The sequence below is a fragment of the Spea bombifrons genome, chromosome 2, assembly GCF_027358695.1.
Source record: "Spea bombifrons isolate aSpeBom1 chromosome 2, aSpeBom1.2.pri, whole genome shotgun sequence".
NCBI lineage: Eukaryota > Metazoa > Chordata > Amphibia > Anura > Pelobatidae > Spea > Spea bombifrons.
In genome coordinates, this window is record NC_071088.1 from 89,675,054 (window position 1) to 89,695,792 (window position 20,739).

The 20,739-nt window shown below is 38.1% G+C and overlaps 2 protein-coding genes across 2 annotated transcripts; one reads left to right on the plus strand and one right to left on the minus strand.

Annotated features, from left to right (window-relative positions):
• Positions 1 to 1,192: 1,192 nt before the first annotated feature.
• Positions 1,193 to 10,953, minus strand: MFSD9 (major facilitator superfamily domain containing 9). The gene is made up of 6 exons (XM_053455115.1): positions 10,674 to 10,953; positions 7,224 to 7,311; positions 6,186 to 6,229; positions 5,324 to 5,453; positions 4,863 to 5,072; positions 1,193 to 2,450 (listed from the first exon to the last, which is right to left on the minus strand). Exons 1-6 carry the CDS (start codon positions 10,764 to 10,766, stop codon positions 1,654 to 1,656), a joined length of 1,362 nt encoding a protein of 453 aa, XP_053311090.1. The 5' UTR covers positions 10,767 to 10,953; the 3' UTR covers positions 1,193 to 1,653.
• Positions 10,954 to 13,240: 2,287 nt separating this feature from the next.
• On the plus strand, positions 13,241 to 20,257 carry TMEM182 (transmembrane protein 182). Its single transcript, XM_053455116.1, has 5 exons — positions 13,241 to 13,383; positions 13,946 to 14,054; positions 16,957 to 17,064; positions 17,607 to 17,744; positions 19,180 to 20,257. The coding sequence occupies exons 1-5, from the start codon at positions 13,249 to 13,251 to the stop codon at positions 19,401 to 19,403; spliced, it is 714 nt and encodes a 237-aa protein (XP_053311091.1). The 5' UTR covers positions 13,241 to 13,248; the 3' UTR covers positions 19,404 to 20,257.
• The last annotated feature ends 482 nt before the right edge of the window (positions 20,258 to 20,739 follow it).

The following is a 20,739-nucleotide window of genomic DNA, read 5'->3' on the forward strand; positions in this document are numbered from 1 at the left end:
AACATGCGTTCATTAATTTCAGTATCCTCACCTACATTTTTTTTTAGGGAAGTAAGAAATAATGGGGAATATTCACTAAAGGGAGAGCTGGCATGAGAATTTCTTCAAAATCTCCTCATCTATTAATTTATACCTTATGCATGGTAAAGCTTAGCCCTTCTAGCTGGATAAACCTGCCAGTGTTGGCCCTTCATAATAAAAAGTGAAGTGAGATAGTTGAAGCCACAAATCTCCTGCCAACATTCCCTGGGATGAACAGACTTCAGAGATTTATTCAGTGGCTGACCCGTAACAGCCTGTTTGACAGAAGCACTTAGTCTCTATACATGCCAATTCGAGTGCTCCCGGTGCTATTGCCCTTTCATCCTTTGTCCAGAAATGCTGGTTCAAAAAGTACTCATTTTGTGATTACATTAAGTACAGAAGCAGTCAATCGATCCTCTGACACTATAAAATGCTGTGTATGTCATCCATATTTATGAGATTATGCTGCATGCTATGTTGCATGTGATGTAATTTTGTCAGTGTTCTGATTTCCAGGAGGACAAGCTTCACAAGCACAGGTAGGCGAGTAGCCACGTGAAATATTTTGGTATGTGAAAAATGAATAATGGTTTAGCTGAAACCCCTATCATTATGCATTACTTACATACAATGCTTTATTAAAAAAATATATTGTAAACAATTGTGAGAATCCCTCCTTAATTTTTGAAGTGATATGTAAAGATCATACCAGCTGGTGGCAAGGCCCTACCCATGCAAGCTGTTAGGGGCCTTATTGACACTAGGAAAGGTATACTTATAGGCTATGTACATACTGTCATCCTCAAACACAAGAAGGAAGTAAACGATACTGGGGCTTGTTGGAGAAACAATAACATAAATTACATATAATGTAATCTTTATATTTTGTTAATGGCTATATAAACATTTATATGGCGGTATTGGTCTTTAGTTGTTTATACCTTTTATTGGGCAAATGTAGAAAAAAATGTAACGTAAGCATTTGATCCCGGACAGGTCAATAATACTAATTTCTACTCTTTATATCCTCCTTTTAATACCCATAGTATTGAAGTTCAGTGATTAACAATTTATCATGATCTTATTAAAAGGCATGCTAATCACATTTTACTAGAATAAATAGGACTTTTTTTTATTAAAAAACTAAGCAGAACATGAGAACAAATCAGGGGGAATATATTATAATTTTATATAGCATGGCATACAGATTTCACAGAAACCAATATTTTAACAATTACACTAATACAATTTCTCTTTTACATAAAAGCTGTTGATTGTAGATTATATTAACATACAATATTTCCATTTGAAAACTCTTATCTAAAAATCCAAAACAATACAGTCAAATAAAATATCAGGAACTCAATCTATCGGCATTCGTGCAAGTAACACAAATTTGGTCTGCGATAGGTAGATTGTAACATTCACATATATGCACATCGGGCTAGTAACATTCCTAGCAAATGTGCACATAGAGAGATATAGTTATGTGATGTTTTCTGTCCTCGCTGCTACCTATTTTATGACTGGTTGGCAACAGTAAAGGAATTATCCCTTAATGCATTTCTTTCTCCATTACTGAGAGTCAAAGATTTAACTTATCTTGGCTGTTTTTCAAATGTAGATGTTTCATTCCACTTTCACTCTTTTGCCTGAATCGACAGAGTAGCGTGATTTACTTTTGTACATAAGAAACATAGATGATAATGCCAATATTGCACCAATCTGGGGTGGTCCAGATGGACTATATTCTTGTGCTATTCCCGAGAAGAGCGGAACAATTATGCGCCCCACCGATGTTACAGACTGTCCAACACCTATAAGTGTACCACTTCCATGTTTGTTACCTTGGGTAAGTTCTATATCCACAACGCATGTCCGCCCTACAGTTGTAGAAAATGCCAAAAAGGTAGATGATAAGACAACCACCCACATCTTTGGTGTCAGTGAATACACCAGTATAGATACAAATGTAACAATGCTAGAATGTAACAGCATCATGTATGAGTTATGCTTATAAATGCTGGAAAGAGGTCCAAGTGAAAAGCCAGCAAGAACTCCAAGGGCACTGCCATAGCTTATTAAGTAGCCAGTCATCTTGGGAGTCATATGGAATCTTTCTTCCATCGCCAAGGAAAAATTGCTGTAGTACAACATGACAGCAATAGCACTTAGCAAACGTACTAAAAAGATGTCCCACATATCAGACAAAGCAACTCTAGTAACTTTCCTAGATGCAGAAACCACCTGAGTCCAAATAGCCTGTGCAGAGTAAGTATTGACAGCTCTGCCATTCTCTTCGGAAGTCTTCAACAGGAGGTCAGACTTTGCAGAAGACATATTGGTCGTCCTTTTGCTAATACTTGAAGGACTGGAATAGGATGTATCCCTTGTTAGGTCAGCCCGTGGCATTGTCCAAACAAGACCTGCAAATAATTAAACTACATTATTATTTCCAGTGCTAATTAATAATATTTGTTCTAGATAAACTTGTTCGAGCAGGGACCTCTTCCCTTTTTTTGTGTCTAAGTCCAATATTGTGTTGAACTACTTGTTGTGTACAGTCCTGTGTAATAAGATAAATGCTATATAAATACACAATATTTTCATTAGTTACAAATACCGTTTTGTTTAATACTTGTTGATTCCATATAATGGGGTATTTAGTTGTTTTAGCACCACAGCTCCCATGATGCTCAGGAAGCAAATGTAATTCTATATTGTGACAGTGTAAACCCCAGGGAGATGCTTAGTGTGGCAGTTGGGTACAGGTGCTATCCAGATCGTAAATAAGGGTCCCTGGGGTGGAACAATTGGAGAGCAGGGTGGGCCAATGCTCCGTTCCCCATTCTGTGGAAAATCCATGCCGGCTTTTCCAGGAGGTTAGAAGTCTGCAGGATCCAGTCAGGGATTCCTATGGAGCCGGCATCAGGCACAGGTGCTGGACATTAAAAACCCCTGGAGCCTGATAATCAGAGAGACTGTTAGGGGAAGAGGAAGTTTCCCTGCGCTCCCAGGGTAAGGAGAGGCCCTGAAGAAGACCATCCCTGAGCCAAGTGAGGCAATACCTGCCTGGGGGAGGTGCTGCCTGGGGGAGGTTTACCAGAGCCTGGCTTAGCTGGGTCTGGCTGGGAGGTCGAGTTAGTGGGTGATTAGGCTGGTCAGTCTGGACCAGCATAGCTTAGTTAGAGAGGGCTCCAATTGGGAGCTAGGTTTTCTGTTTATGATTTGTTTTTTGGGGGGGTTTGAGTTAAAATAAAGTGCTGTTTTGTTCAAAGCTGGTGTTCCTCACTCTGATTGCCCTAGAGGACTGTGCTTAGGACCCCTAAATGTGACATGTATGGCCCTCATGCTACAGAGTTTGTCACATATATATGTGTTAAGCTGTGTATTAGAAGAATGCAAGGCAAGTAGTAAGTTTGTTTGGAAATGACACAAACCAAGTAATAAATTAAGCCTTCAAGAAATAATCATAAATTACAGTTAAGAGAAGTAAAACAAGAAAATGCATTTACATAATCAGAAACACAAAAATCCAATCTGACCGTCACACTATCAAAGCAAAAAAATGTGACAATATTTGTATAGATTTTGCGTATTTATGTACCATAAGAATAGGGATGAAAACCCTTTCATGCAAGGGGATCCCTTAAGGTTCCTAGAGGTCCTTTTTTTTTTGCTTAGCCTGTGCCATTTCTTTTCTTGGTTCATTTTTAGCCTGATAGCTGTACTTGAAATCAAAATGCCATCTGTTGCTTCTTTGGCCAGCTGGTGATCATACTAATACCCAGCGGTGGGAGTACTCAGATCATTTACAGATCTGCAAGTATGAACGTACTAGTGTCAAAGTAAAGATATGCAGGGAAACGTCTGGCAACATGTTCTGGGGTAATTGTGAACAAGTAAATAAATAAGAAGCGTCCGATGCATAGCGAAACTGCAGTTAAGAGAATATTGTAAGCAGGGAAAGTTTCCCTGATAGGAATCATTAGAATGTGGATAGATTTGCCTGGCTTCTACGAAACAAACTAAAGGTTAAGCTATAAAATTATGAATGGGAAGTCACTTTAGTATTATCGATTTGTCTTTAACTATGACAGGGTGTGCTGTATGTCCTGTAAAGGACTGCACATCACTGTGTGAGTGTTGGGCTGCTATGAATGTCTTCTTAATGTAGATGCCATTCTGGAGAAGGCTCGTCAATAAAGCCAGGCACAGCAATCAGCTGTTACTTATTTACAGCAGAGGGGTTGAATAAAACGCAACAAAAAAAGAAAATATCAACGGAAGCACCTTATTCCTACACCTAAGTTTCTGTCGCTGTATACATCACATATATCATTTCATTGCTCATAGCATTACAGTTTCTGCCCACTATTACTCTTGTCCTTGCTTTTGTGAGAGCTACCATGCACTCGGGCAGAGGAGCAGTTTTAATATTGTGCCCCAGTGTATTTGGGAGTGAGATTCTCCAGAACGATCAGGACAGGTGATGTCTTGCATGTTAAATCTGGTTCTGCAGGAAGGTAGTAAGGGTTGTATGTAGATTAGCCGCTCACCCTATTAGACTGGAAAACATACACCATTTGCCATTTAAAGGACCTAGAAAAGCGTTGACGGCAAACACGTTCTTTTTTGAAGACTGTAAATTTTGCTGGGTTATAAACTTTGCCCCAATGTTGGTTTTCGGAAATGTTTCAATTGTGAGAATAATCTGGGGAATGGCCAACGTTACTAAATATTGATAAAGTAATGCATTTGGGTTATGAAAATACACATTAATAATGAGCTAAACAGGGTTTAATAAACTTCTGGGAGTTTCCACAGTGTCCACTTACCTGCATTTATAACAAATATGGAAGCGCATAGGAATGAGGTAATATAAAATCCACCAGGCAGTTCTGTAAGACAACCACCAACCACTGGACCCAGAATGAAACCCATGCTGGAAGCAGCATTAAATCTTCCCATTACCAGGGGGCGCTCTGTTTCTGACACCAGGTCCGCAAGGAATGCTTTTGATATAGAAAGCGAGTGCTTAAAAATTCCTATGGAGGAGACAAAAAGGTTATTTTGAAATACGGTATGCATATATTCAACTTAAAAGAGGGAACATTTAACATTATTAAAACACTTGATTTAGAAAACTGAAACAAAAGGAGAACAAAATGCCCAAAAATTGCAATCTTTAGAAAATATAACTTGATACACACATTCATAGTAAAAACATCCCCCAGCAAAAACAAATCTAAATACATAATCCAAAAATATTTGGAATGCCTTCTGAATGTTTACTTACCTATAGGTATTCTAGCAATAATGTATATATAGATGTTTGTGGATACGCCAAGAAGAGCGTATCCCAAAGCACTGACTACAATGCAACAAATTAGGGAATACCGTCTTCCAGCTACATCACTCCAACTTCCCTGCAAAGAAAACAAAAAACATGCTTTTGGTTGATTTGCTTTAAACAATATATTATAAATTAAATGCACTCTCCATCCCTATTGATTAATATTTTAAAACAATCAAATTCAAGTTTTCCTAAATTTAAGAAGACTTTATGAAATCATGCACCAACCCCAAGCATTTCAATGTTATATATAGGAATTAAATCGAAAAAAATCAAAGATGGCAGATGAGCTTGCAAGGGAGCTGTGGTTTCAACATAATGAAGGGTCAAAAAAAGCAACCTTCTCCTGCTAGATGTGCAGAACTGGCCCTGCATAATGGCTAATTTGCTGAATTTCAATCAGTTAAAGCCTTGTGCCCCCCCTAGTAACTAACATAGGCACTGGCACACTTTACACACATACACACTCATGCTAACACACAGATACTCACTAACACACACTTACATACTCATCTTAACACACACACTTATACACATTCATGGTTGCACATGCTTACACAACCACATTCATGCTAACACACATACACATTTATACTTCTACATACAAGCTCACACCCACTTACAAAATCATCATTCCAATGAATAATACAATCAGTAGTTACATCACTGTATATACATAAGATATATTGCTTTTTATTTCCACATATAAAGCACATTATGTCTTGTGTCATGCTTCTTTGGGAAGAAAGCATAATGCAGACTACATGAATAAGAATAAATCTAAGACTGGGAGCAGAAATCTTACCACTATAGAGCTGGAAAACAGCTGCAGTACGCCGTAGCAGGAACCTAAGAGAGGGTAAAGAGTACACATCAACACAGCATAACAGGATTCTATGATGCGTTGTTTTGAGTATTATATTGAGACTGTACTTTACATTAGTTATAGGATCTTTAATAGGCTCAAAATAGTATAGTATAACATTTATGCTAACTGAAGCCTAGAACTCCATGTGCGCCTGTCTGTCAGCCACTTATCACCTGCTATTTCACAATACCATCAAGGTCACTTTCTAGACACTGGACAACTACATACTCTGCAGTCTTTTGCTTAGCCCCCCTTCAAGAAAAAGACGATAGCAGCTCTAGAGTATACCCCTCTCATCCTGCTGTTTCAGGGTTGCTAGGTTGCACGTGGATATATTTTTGGATGTCTTCAAAATAAAGGTTTGGCCAAGAAATATGTTAGTTCCTTTAAACCCAGCTGTTTCTAATTCATAGAATATAGTACACTCACAAAATACACATTACCATACTTATTACCATGTTAATCACAGCAGGCAATCACAAAAAATCTTACTAAGGCCTTAGTAATTTGGTATATGATCTCAAGTATACATTTCTGAGGTTGTGGAGATAGAAACAAAAATTTGAGGGCAGATAAGAACCATTCGGTCAATCTAGGCTGCCTGTTTTTTTTTTCTGACTCAAACCTTAATCATTGGTCTCCTCTCAGATTCAGGATAGCTTTATGCCTATCCCATGCATATATACATTCCCTTACTGTATTAGCCTCTAGCACTTCTGTTGGGAGTCTGTTCCACTTGTCAGTAAAGTAAAAATCATCATCCATTACAAATCAATATACAACGTACTATATTAAGCAAACAATTGCTATGGTGTTAGGAGTTTTTGAGAATCACTCTGGCGCCTACATTGATATATAGTGTTTCCCAGATGGAGAGATGTTAGTGTACAAAATTCATACAGATTCACACATTTGCCTCCTTATTGCATGTTGACCACATTATCTGCAAATTGTAATAGCTGATTATTACTTTACCTATTATCCCTGCTGTAGTGTGGCTTGCTCCAAGTGATTTCACATGATGATTTAACAATGGCACAATCATGCTAACACCAAATAAATCCTATAAGAAAATAAAATATTATGAGTAGTATACCAACACATCACACATAAAAAAAAAGCGTTGTGCCCCCCCTCCCAGTAACTCACATAGCTACTGGCACACTTTTCAAACATACACACTCACTAATACATGTTTATGGTTGCACACACACACACACACACACAACCACATTCATGCTCACACACAAATACTTACACACTCAAACCCACTAACAAAATCACACACACATTCATGCGGACAGTCCCTGAAAGCAGCTGCTTGGGGACCAAATTTATTCACAGGCATCCATCGGAATATGGAGAAGACAGAACAAAACAGTGACAACTTATCAAAAAACAAAATAATGTATTATAAACATCTGTATCATTTACTTCAGTTTGTATTTAAATCTGTTGCTTGTGACAGGCCTCTAAATGGCATAAAAGCTGAAAACTGTCTTAACAGATTAGAATTCCCTGAGAAAAAAGGGCTGCAGAGTCGTGAAATAGTTGGAAATTAATTCATAACAAGATAACAAGTTTTGTAAAAAGTTATTTTTTTTTTTAGTTCAGCAAGCACATTTCATTTTTATGATTATACTTTTCTCAGCGTACGTGTTTTTAACCTTTTTACGATTACAGAGCCCCAATGTGTTGCCCAATATGTTCCCATACCCCTTATCATCATCAGTCCTATTAGGTACCATTCTGTCTTCAAAATACATCAATATGAACAGCATGTGATCAGAGCAGACGAGAGCAGTGAATCCAAAATTCTTGCCAATCATACCCCCGTACTGATGATAATGCGAGGTAATAATCTTATATAACAATATTTTATCATTATTCAGAGACTCAGTCCCATAACATTTGGTTATATTATCCCCAGTTAATAGCCAGTGGTTTGGAGTTTCTCCAGCCTTGTATTCTGTTAAGTCCCTTAAATAGCATCGCTAATAAAGTTTGGTTTTCATATGACAAGCGAAAAAAATTACAACCAACAGATGCAAGTGGATTTCTCAGACTATGTCCTAGAAAGGGAATAAGTCTAAAAGCAGGGCAACAAGAAAATACCTTTCGTGACCTCTGTAAAATGTTGCGTCAAACAGCAAATATAAAAATATCGCTGTGCCAGGTCAGGCACAAGGTCAGGTATGCATACTGTGCCAGACCTTATCCAGCTTGGCACGCGCAAGAGAGGACTGCTTGTTAGTGTGGATTCTTAGTCACGTTCTGGGAACAAGAATGCCATGTACTACTTACTGGCCCTCCAGAAGGAAATAAAAATCATGTTAATTTACAAAAACAAGTATGTATAAGCATGAACCATGTCTTCTCTGTCGTATGAGACATAACAATTATGGATGGGTCAGGTATTTAACTCATATTATTAATAGGATTTACCTATACATTTGGGATACCACAGAATTTATTCAGAATCCACTGTGAAATATTCTTATTTTTAATGGGAAAAAAACATCTAACTTCTGTTTAACCTCAAACTGCTGGCACTGTTCCTTAAAGGGACAGTAATCCCATTTTATTCTCACTCATCAGTGAAACAGAATACGTGACAGAACTTGTTTAAAGTTGGTTGCTGCCTGCTCCCACAAAGCACCACTGGATTTACCGAGCTTGCCCATTTGGCTAGCATTATTGCTCATCATGGGCTTGGACACCATCTGTATGGAAGCAGCAGAGCAAAGAATCTCAGTTTGTTTCTGAATTCTGACCCTTACTGATTTTTGTAACATTGTGAGAGGCCCATTGTGTCTAGTTGAAGCATCCCTGGGAACTTTTGGCCTCTGGCTACCCAGAGCCTTCCCTTGCGGGACACGGCCAGGACAGCTTTCTGACGTCAAGGGCGAGGTACCGCTGACGTCTGTTGGAAACATCCCTATTTCAAGGGAAAATGGGTGGGGAGTGGGGCGTGTCAAGACCCAGTTCCTGCGACCCGGAGGATTTGGGTCTTGACCCGGAGAACCAGTGCTTCACCCGGCAATCTCTGGGTGAAAACCTGGAGAGTTCCCAGGTATGCACATGACGTTCCGATGCTCAACCATAGAAGCCCCGGTGGAAGAGGTTGTCTGCACGGATCCCGCAGCCGGTGAACGTTTGCGTGATGCGCACAGACAACTTCTGCTACTGCCGGCACTTCCACCAGGGCTTCTATGGTGGAGCACCAGAACATCATGTGATGCTGGCGCTCAGTCGTAGAAGCCCCGGTGGAAGTACTGTCCACCAGCAGCGGAGGTGTGCATCGCACAGACGCCCACTGGCTACCCCATTATACACCAGGAAGTCTGAACATGGGTCACAAGTAAAGGGATGCACTAGTAAGTTTAGAGTGGCATGAGGGTGGGGTTCAATGGTTTTCTGGAGGCAGAGTGGCATATAGGGGGTAAAAAGGCATATCAGGGAGGCAGAGTGGCATATAGGGGGTATAAAGCATACTTGGAGGGGGAGAGTGGCATATAGGGGGTTAAAAGGCATGTCATGGAGGCAGAATGGCATTTAGGGGATTAAAAGGCATAAAGGGGGTACAAGGCATATCTGTGGGGCAGATGTACATAACTGGGGCAGAGTGGCAAATAAAGGGAAATACATATTTCTAGCACCCCCTTACAAAAAACATGGTCTATAGCTGGCTCAGGAAAATCCTTTCTACGTACTTTCTATGACGGGGGGTGTCATTGAAGAAAAAAATAAAAAAATTTATATTTTTAGGATTAAATACGTGCAAAGCCTTTGGATACAAAGATGTTAAACTGCAGCTATTTGTGAGCAATTTAGGCTCAGAAAACACTTTTAATTTCTACACTAAATTAGGATTTTAAGGTTTTCCGAAACACCTGTTCCTGTGTGTTTTAAGGCAACCTCCTGAACAAATTACACAACATTCTCACAATGACCTACACTTTGTAATCACCAGTATCTGATGCTCTGTCTCTTTGGCTGCACAGATCTCTTATTTCCAGCACCTCCACCTCTCGTCTGTGTCAGCGCTTAATCACAGATTATTGTTATTTATTATATAGCACCATCATATTCCGCAGCGCTGTACAATGGATGCCACATTACTACCCAAAATGCACTCTCTATAAAAGGTAACCTATGTTAATTGTCTGATTATTAAAGTTAAAGCTTAATATATACTTGTCACTGAAAATATTCGAATGGCCTACCAAGGGGATAGAACATTAAAAATTAACAAAAAATATGAATTACTTTTTTGGCTGGCCGTAATTGTGACTCTTCTATACCCCTACAGTGACATTGGGAAGTCAATAATACTGATTGTCACCTAGTATTAATATTGTCAATGACAATCATTCATTCATTTACTCATTCATTCATTAACCCTCTCACACTCGACGCCCTCACCAGGAAGCCCACCACGTGTAGACAGGTCTGCAAGCTCCGCCCACCCGGGCTCACACTCTCCCCTGATGTTTTGGTAGGTATGGTAGTCCCCATTCTCCATCCTCTGCCACCAAATGCCCCAGTCCGGTGACACCGAGCCCGAGCAGCCGCAAACACGAGCGACCGATCCCTACCGCGCCTGCGCTGTGGTGACTACGGGCTACCGGCAAGGATACATCCTGCTTGCGTAATTGGTGTGTGGTCAGTGTGATGTAATCGCGATCCCGGAACTAGTAGTAACAGTTTATGCAGGAACTGGAGACGTGCGAAGCTTTGGTGTACGAGGTTGCTGGATGAATGTAATGATGGGTGTATTTTCTGCCTCTGTATAGACATGTATATGAGGTTGGAATAAACCATTTGCAGCAGCAGCGAAGTGTTTGATCTTTGAAGATTTGATTGAAAGTTTTCTGAAAAGTGTAATCTTAGACATTAAATCACTCTCCTGGAGCACAGGGCTGCACACCTCCTAATTTCCTCACCTACAGGGGAACATGTCCCAGTCATTTTACCCTACAGAAATAGACAATGGAAGACAGTAAAGATAAGAAAACAAAAAAAAAAAATGTGCCCTAAAAATTAAATATGACATTGACATCATCATTTTAGGTAGTGAGTGTACTCAAGTACCTAACTAGAGGGTAAGCGACTAGGCCAACCCTCCAAATCTCATCTTTGTCCATTTTAGAAGAGAATCAGGATTGGTGATAATATAGTAAATGCTTAAAAGGACAGTCTAATGACTCAGACACCCCTGCACCCTGTCCCTATAAAAGAATGTACCCTGTGAGTATTTAAATATGCATCGAGCCGTCTGGCACACCTGACCTGCTGCTCCATACTCGCTGGGATATGCATGGCTGTACACTGCATGAGCATAAAAATGTGAGCTGCAGCTGCGGATATCCCAGCTGCCTCGTCATCTCCAAGTCGGCCCTGATATCCATACCTGGAAACTTCTTAGCTCTGGCTACCCAAAGCCTTCCCTTTTGGGGGACGCAGCCAGGACTGCCCACTGAAAACACCCTGTTTTAAAGGGGAAATGGGCGGGGAGTGGGGCGTGTCAAGACCCCGCTCCCACGATCCAGAGGGTTCGGGTGTTGAACTGGAGAGGCCGTGCTTCACCCAAAGATCTCCAGGTCAAACCCGGAGACTTCCCAGGTATGCTGATATCGTATAGATTAACTGAAGAGTAAGATGGGATGTCAGAAAAGACCTGACTGCAGGAGTTCGACTAAGAGTGGGGAGGTAGGGAGAGGAGAGTCAATTGGTTAGGTTTCACTGAAGATTTTTTTGAAGGGTAAACTAGGGTAGAGTTTGATAAGCAGACTTCATTATGTAGCATAGGAACAGCCCTTGAGAAGTCTTGTATGGGAGCATGATAGTAAGAGATTCGAGCAGAGGACCAGTGGACATTGTATGTGCAGAAGGAACAAATATGTGAGTATTTGGAAATAAGTGAACAGATGTGGTTCTATGAAGAACTTTAAAGAAGAGATACCATCTCAATCCTTCCCACCAGCCAACAATTCACATTTTGTTTCATGGCCCCCACTATGAAGTTTGAAGATCAAACATCATGAACATCATGCATGTGTCTTTTTACCCTACATGACTGATATAGAGGTATGGACACGTCAACCTTGTAACCAAAGTGGTCCTCTAAAACCCTAGATTGAGATTATCCATACCTCTCTCATATAATCACAAGGAGATCCTGGTTCAGGAAGTTTCCAAATAAACCAACAAATATGGGTTTATGTCATCATTATTTAAAATATTTCATTTGCAGAGAATGCAACTAAACAGCATAAATTATTCGTTAGGTTGTATATTGTCTGCTAATTTGAATGTTTATTGCAATAACTAAATAAATAATTGCTGAGGATAACAGTTTTGAAACAAAACTGATATTTATTTTGAAATTTTCTTGATGAGCATGTCAAGATTACGTTGTATATGATCTGTACGTAAACGAAAAAACAAAAATAAAAAGTGTTTAACAGCTGCTTGTTTTTTTTTAATTTGTTTACTGAGAGTTTAAGTGTTCCATAGTTCATAGGCATAAAAGCATAAAGTATGGTTTATCTTTACTGTAAGCTTACTGTTGCTTGCGTTACAATTTTTTTTTAATGAAAATGTGCACATATTTTTACAATTCTGCTTGGTGATAATGTAAACACTGTGTACTCCAGATGCTTCTGCATTCTTATCTTGGACATTTGAGCCCATCTTCTCCAAGCATGTCCTAGCAACTGATCATCATTCATATCATTCTGTGACTCTTCAGAAAGGTCAGTTATTTTTGACTTGCCACACCCTGTCACAGCAACATAGCAATGCTGCTCAATCAGAGTCCTGAAATAGGTCCCTTTGGAGTGTGCTTTGACCACTACTTCGTAACAAACAGTTTTGCCCATTTAGTGACTACAGAACACAGAAGAACTTCCATTACCAGCACTTCTTTGCACTAGCCCAAGGAATTGGTTTTTTTGTTGCCTTTGCTTAGCTATATTTGTTATTTTGTGGGTTAAAAATGAAGCTGAGTATTGGTATATTTTTTGGTGGTCTTTTTGGTGCACTAGGAATTTTGATCTTTTTGGTGGCATTTGGAACAGATTATTGGCTTCTTGCCATGGAAGTTGAGAACTGCTCTGAGAATAAAGAAGGGGTTAGTATTTGCTTATCCTTATTTTTTCTTTTAATTCCAAAATACCTGTTATAATGTTGCATTATGTAAAGCAGTACTTTTTAAGCAGTGGCCCATGGATTTTAAATTCACTCAAAGAACTCTAGGCTGACCTGAAAAAAGAGTGTTGAAATGAGAGAATATATGTTTTTAGAGACTTCGTTGACTGGATACAATATAAGAAGAAAAAAAGAATTCCTTATCTTTTATCCAGTAGGCTTCTAAACTATGAACATTTGTTACATATGACCAGTGGCACACAGTAGATCGTTTGAATCCTAATGCCTTTCTAATGTTGGACAACCTCTGGTCTAGTTAGAGACCTCAACCATTCGTACTGGAGCTCTATCCAGAGCTTCCATGAGCAGGTAATTTGCAATGCCATGGATTTTCTTACAGCTCTCCAACTTGTGGTAACTTTAAAAGGAGCTTTCTAAGCTTTTATAATTTACGTCTCTTCATCTGTGCTAATCTATATTTCTGCATTAGAAACTAAATATAGATTGTAAAGCTAATGTTGTTCCTTTTTCTATGTTACCTACAGATCGATGAAAATCACCCAGTCTTCTTGCACCATGAGGGTTTCTTTTGGAGATGTTGGTTTAGCGGCGTTATTAAAAATGACACAAACAGCATGAAGACTTTTTGGTTCAGTAAGATATTTAGTATTTACCATAACATATCTTTAAATAATCAAAATCGAATTTAAGTCATTTAAACCTATTTTTTTGAGATGAACAAGTTGTCATATTTGCAACAGTAGACTTTAGTAAAATAGCAAACCCTATAAGTCAAGAGGAGGGGTTTATGTAGGGGAATCACTATATATGTATTTGAACTATTCAAATCTGGTAATAAGAAAGTGGAGCTGATCTTTAATATTTTATACATTCTTTGATAGACGTACCCTTTAAGGATAATGTGTACACTTCCTAACAAATGTGTTTACTTTATAAAGTAGCAGGATAATTTTACAGGAATTAGGAAGCTATCTCCTGCAAACGCTGTATTTGTTACAATGCTATAAAGTGTTTAGGAAAAGTTTAACCGGGTCCCGAAAACCGCATGTTTGAAATTAATTGAGCTTTGAAAGGACCCTTTATGCCAGTTGAACTCACTCAGATTGCACAGCAAGTGTGGATGTTGCTAATGTAGCTGGAGATGGAAGGGAATAATGTTTCCCATTAAATCCCTACGGTAGAAGTTGAAATTCTTGTTTCAGTTTATGTAAAAAGTGTTAGTCTCTGTTGTAATAATTGTGTATGTATGTAGTGCATGCCAAATGTATGCATGTGGGCATTGCTGCAGTTGGTGTTTGTTTCTGCAGTTGTACATATCCTGGACAAGATATTCAAAGCAGCATTGCAAAGTGCAAGAGTACTTGAAAAGTAGATTTTTTGTTTTCAATAGCTATCTTTGCATGATATATGATATATATATATAGTGATTATACTTAAACGTTTGAAGCTCTTTTGATAGCAATCAATGCAGTTCTTACTTGAGTGAACTATTCCACTGAAGGTAATAAGATCACGTTTCAGATAAACTTCATATCTCCATTATGTTGTAATACAAAATGATGAAATTATTTCCTTCTCAAAGTCAACAGGCCTGCAGATAGCAAATTTACCCAATTTAATATACCCCATTAAGTGAATAGTTGAGCTGGTTAATGGTTCTTTTCACAAAAGTCAAAAAGATTTTCTATAAATTAAAGTACATCGGCTCCTAAAAAAAAGCTTTAAAATGTAATGGACTAAATTCACTGAAGTAAAAGATCTCCATTGTAAAAGACCTTGTTATTTCATTCCCAATGAGATGTAAAAGAAAAGGGCAGGCTCACAGTACCATATAAGCCGCAAGTATTCAAAATAGTTGCGTATAACCCGTATGTATGTTCTGTGTAGGCCCTAGCAAGGACATTGTGGACAGGTTTTTGTTCATTATAAACATTACAGTGAAGTTATAAAAGTTGCAGATGTCACTCAAATACAAGGTACAATAGTGGTCTTAATGTCACAGATTTTACTTACTGTTTTTGTTAAGAGACCAGACCATTGTTAATTGTTTGTCCAAAAGATATACTTTTTTTGAACTTTCACTGATATAATACAGAGTAGTTAAATTAAGACGAGCATAGCTGGAAACTTTTTGGCTCCGGCTACCCGGAGCCTACCCTTGCAGGACATGGCCAAGACTCCTCACTGACGTTGGTGACCGATCCCGCTGACGTTGCGGGTGTTCCTGCTGATGTCAGCGGGAGTTCCTGCCAACATCAATGGCCATTCCCGCTGACATCCGTAAGGGACCAGCAACCAGACAGACACAAAAAGGTAAAATGCAAAAAACCTTTATTAAGGTACCAGGCAGAATAGCATACTTGTCAACAAAAATCGAAGTCCAAATAACAAGCCAGAGTCAATCAAGCCAGAGCGGGTAATCAGACAAGCTGGGTCAGCAATATGAAGGTCGGGAAACAAAAAAGAGTAGTCAGGAGCCAGAAGAGTAGTCAGGAGCCAGAAGAGTAGTCATGCAAAGCTAGGTAATACACGGGAACACAGGAACAATGAAGTGCACTCGGTAACAGGAAACAAACACAAGGGCATGGAGGAAATGGGCCTAGCTGCTAAAAAAGCCTGGTAACAGAGAAGTACCACTGCTCATTAAGGAACAGCTGAGTCAGAATGACACAAAGGAGAAAAAGGCTGCTCTTAATCCTCTGCTGAGGAACTATGACAACATTGCGGGGCGGGAGTGGGGCTCCCGCAACCCAGAGGATTTGTTTCTTGACCCAGAGAAGCGGCGCTTCTCCTGGAGTTCTCCAGGTCAAACCTGGAGAGTTCCTAGGTATGATGACGACGAAGGAAGTATACTCACTAAAAATTAGTCCAGTCTAAGGCCCGATCTCATCTAATACAAAAGGTCAAAACAGCGTGTATTAACTGCTCTATGTACTAACGCTAGTAAATTTTGCTGGGTAAGTGATTTTTTTTAGTACTGTACTGGTGATAAGCAAGGTATATTAAATTTGTAACTGAGGTGGACTGAAATCTTATTTGAGTGACATCCAATAGTGACATAACCTACAATGGGGAGCTGCCAGGTCATCATATAAATTAAACCTGAAACATACTAGACTATATATTTGTCACTATTTGTATCATATTCATTATGCCCCATCTTAGTACAGTAGTTAATGGTTACAGAAATGGTAATTTCTGCCTCCTCAGGGAAATTGCTGCCACACCTGTGAGTTGGCTTGAAATTTACTTATTAAATGTTTGCATGAATTTTCACAAAAAATAGAACATTTGTAGTAAAAAAATCTGAAGAAACCGAAAGCATATGGAACTATACGTCTTTTTTCTACTTTGGCCCAGCCTGATATTGCTTCAACTAATCTAATTTTAATTTCGGTTCAAGGATTCCTGCAAAATGTGAGTCCGTCGTTATTCATCAATAAAGCAATACTAAAGGGAATCTGTTTCATGTGCATTATGTTTTACTATTTTTTGAAGAGTGTGCTAGTTGTTTATATGGTATTCATTTTTTTAGCCAACCAAGCGCCAACCAAGAACTGCACCCATGCTTACCTGTCGCCATTTCCAATGAACAGAGATGATACCAATAACAACACATCAGCAGCTTATCATTCTGCAGTCGGTATGTTTAGAATTTCAATTACCTGTAAACACATGATAGTTGTATTAATACTTCGACAAATCACATACATATCCATAATAATACAATGTCGTCTGTTATTAGTAGTCCTAGGTACATCTCTGCACTAATTTTCCTTCCCTGCCATTGCTCCATTTTCTTTAGTCTTGAATTACATCATCAATACTCTCTTTCCTGACTATAAAACGTTACACCGGTTACATACAGTATGTTAATGCCATGTATAACTTCATCAGACCCATTTATAGTGTCATAACATACAGTTGGCTCTCTGACTCACTCTTCACTACATATTTACTTAATCTGTCACTAAACCACCATAGCTACTCTCTTTGACATCCAAAGGTTTTTTTAATATCACCCACAGTGACAATACGATAAGAAACCCAGAATATTAAATGAGATCCAAAGTATTTGAAAGGCATTGTAATTTGTGTTTTTCTTTTTTATCAGTTCAAATGCATTTAGATTCTATAACTTGTCTTGGTTTAGGTACTTCTAAAAGTAATTTTATTGTCTTCCAGTGTACCGTGGGTTCTGGACAGTATTCATGCTTCTTGGTGTGGTCACTGTTGTAGCAGGAGGTTTCTTTATTATTTGTGCAGCTCCATTTACAAATCACAGACTCTATAAAGCAGGAGGAGGCCTTTTTATCACGTCGGGTAGGTGACTATTTTGCACATTTCAGTGAAATAAAACTAATTATTGTTTGATGTCTTGAATTTATCTACTTAATTTACAAATAAAACATATAATGATTCTTCTTCAAAGCCCACTAGTGGTTCTGGATTTAGTGGTTACCCAGTTGCAAAACCAGAGGCATTATAGCTCACTAATGGCAAGCTGTAAAGACTTCAAAATATGTGCTTATTGGGATAACCCAAAAGTCCTGGTAGGCTACTGCCTAAGGCTCCTAGCCATCTGTCGCTAACGTGGCAGTCCCTAATTAGGTACACTATCTAGGACCATGAACAATCTTTGTTTAAGTGGAGCTGGAGTACAACTCTAAGCAGTGCCTTGCTATGGTCAAGTTCTGCCCCTACAAATATTATAGATAGTTATAGAAGTTTGTATATAACAGGGAAAGCAATGGAATGATCAATTGGAGTTGCCATACTGAGTCCAAAGGAATGCAAGGCATTTGTGAAAATACAGATTTCACATGTTGCCTCTAACACACACAGGTATATATGACCACTTAAGATAACATTCAAGACTGGTATGTTAAATCTCAAAATGAAATAAAAAAAAACCCAGACCATCTTGGCTGTTAAATAAGAATATCTTTTTTGAGTGTATTTTGTGTAGTTATACATTTATTTTTTAGATATTTGTATAGTAACACCAAATAAATAAACATTCTTGAGGAATAACGTCAGAAATTGATTATCAGCTCTTAGATTTAGGTGTTCTATATTTTTAAAAAGTGACCATTTTGGGCAAACCCATTTAAGTTCGCTTAAAGTCACTGTTATTATCTACTTTAGGTGCTCATAAAATATAAATGACATTAAAATAGAGCGAACAGGAGGTGAGACATTGGTTTTAAAACTGAGAATTTAAAGTTCACACTCATTACTTCATTTAAGTCTTTAACATTTCATGAAAGATCATTAATGAATTATCTGTTTACATCTTAGGCCTTTTTAATGAAATGTCAACATCTTTTTGGGGTCTCGGCTCATTAGACATGTTTCCACTAGCTTTGGCAAGACAGGATAAAACATTTTACAGTTAGTGATGTTTTTGAAAGGAAACCCACTAACAAGTATATAAAAAGAAATTTATTTAAAAGCCATACTAATTAAACATTTCATGCCTTTTTGAAAACATTTCAGACTTCCTCTGTCGTGTGTGTTCAAATAGTCCATTTGATTACTTTTTTCTAAATATCAATCTTAATTAATGGTGATGGCATTAAGAAACTCAAGAAATTATTGGGTCACAAGAAGGCTAACACTCTCCCCTTTTGCCTTACAGAGAGGTAGCCATTTAAAAAAGCAACTTGAAAAGAAATGATATTTTTATGGCAATACTAATAAAAAAAAATGTGTATGGATTACCTAAAGCTGATCAGTAATCATTTTTCTATTTTAGGTATATTGTTCACTCTAGTTGTTGTCATGCATGTGATTTGGGTCCAGAGTGTGTCAGATTTGAAAAGTTACCAGGATACAAGACAACAAGACTGCTCCCAGTTTACTGTCGTTACCCGTTACGGATGGTCCTTCATGTTGGCTCCAGTCGGAATTTTTTTCTCTATTTTTGCAGGAATGCTCTTCTTGTTAGTTGGGCATACCATATTGGTGCATGCCAAATAATGCTTGAAATTGAAATCTACAAGACCTCACTTCCACTGGACACTAAAGGACACAGTCCTCATTCGACATAAACAAAAGGTTGCCACTACCCAATCATTTATCTATGTGTATGTAACCTAAACTATAAATACAATCATATACTTTTTTAATTCTCTAATTTTATTGGAATTAGACCAAAGCATATAATATATATAATATAATTCAATATACATGTTAATGCTCTCTTAAAAATGCAGGATAGAAACCGTGTCTTTTCATATGGTCATTTGCTACTAGCCTGTCTGTTAGCCTGGTTCTTGCCATGGAATTCACATAAACCTACACATAGTGCTTAAAATAGAATACAGTTGTTCAGCTGGTCCCTGTGTCAGCAAGAATGAATCACAAGTGTAATGGTTCTGAGGCAGGATGCCCATGTATAGTTAGTATTTAAGTTTGTCTGGTAATGCAGAATTAAAGAGACTTACATTAGTGTAGTATTAGTACTGTAATTTTCTGTTTGTTCATGCATACAATTTTAATATATTTATATTGAAAAAGTAAATTAGATGTTCAAAATAATTTTCTTTTGGCATAAGCAGAATACTTTTTAATACATACATTAACTTGCAATACATGATATTTGTTAAGTATTAGTTGTCTGTACAATTTTTTGTCATTGTAAAACCAATATTTAGCGATTACTTGTAGAATATTGTAGTCTTTCAAACTAATTAGGTAGAAATAGGAATGCTTTTGAAAATGTTACTTTAAAGTGGATCTGTCTCAACAGTTTTCCACATTTAGGGCTCTACATGATAAATAAGCCCAAAATGGTTCACAAATATTGAAATAAACAGTATGAACAACATGCATACCATGGGTTAAGTTATCTTCTTGTTCTCAAGCTCTCCATGATTATTTTCCCTATGAAGTTACCTCTACCTTAATGTTAAGTTGCTGAGTGTTGCCAATTGGTTCATGAAGCCTTTGTAAAGGAAGGTGAAGAGAGAGGAGATTGGGAGTTGTCTTAAGGACAGGAAATATTTTAGATAATGCAGACTATACCGTTGGCTGTCGCTGATCCTGTTTTTCATTAAGCTAATATTAAAGCAAACATTTCTAAAACAATTAAACTGATTGACAAACAATACATGCTATGGGCAGCTTCAATTTAGTACATATAGCTATGCTGAAAGCTTTGAAAGTTTCCATTTAAATCTATCAGCAAAAACCATTATTATCTCACCACTTAAATCTGAGAATATTTAAGGAATAATAAATGTGTAACTGGAACGAGGGGGTCTAGCGGGACGTCTCTGGCTGCCGCTGCTGCCTTCCTTTTAGCGATAGATGG

Excerpts from the sequence above, each read along its gene's own strand:
- MFSD9 (XM_053455115.1), bottom strand. The coding sequence starts at position 10,766 with ATGGGGACTACCATACCTACCAAAACATCAGGGGAGAGTGTGAGCCCG. Across the intron at positions 5,073-5,323 it reads TATTGCTAGAATACCTATAG|GAATTTTTAAGCACTCGCTT; the intron begins GTAAGTAAACAT and ends TCTCCTCCATAG. Across the intron at positions 2,451-4,862 it reads CATATTTGTTATAAATGCAG|GTCTTGTTTGGACAATGCCA; the intron begins GTAAGTGGACAC and ends AATTATTTGCAG.
- TMEM182 (XM_053455116.1), top strand. The coding sequence starts at position 13,249 with ATGAAGCTGAGTATTGGTATATTTTTTGGTGGTCTTTTTGGTGCACTA. Across the intron at positions 17,065-17,606 it reads AGCTTATCATTCTGCAGTCG|TGTACCGTGGGTTCTGGACA; the intron begins GTATGTTTAGAA and ends ATTGTCTTCCAG. Across the intron at positions 17,745-19,179 it reads AGGCCTTTTTATCACGTCGG|GTATATTGTTCACTCTAGTT; the intron begins GTAGGTGACTAT and ends TTTCTATTTTAG.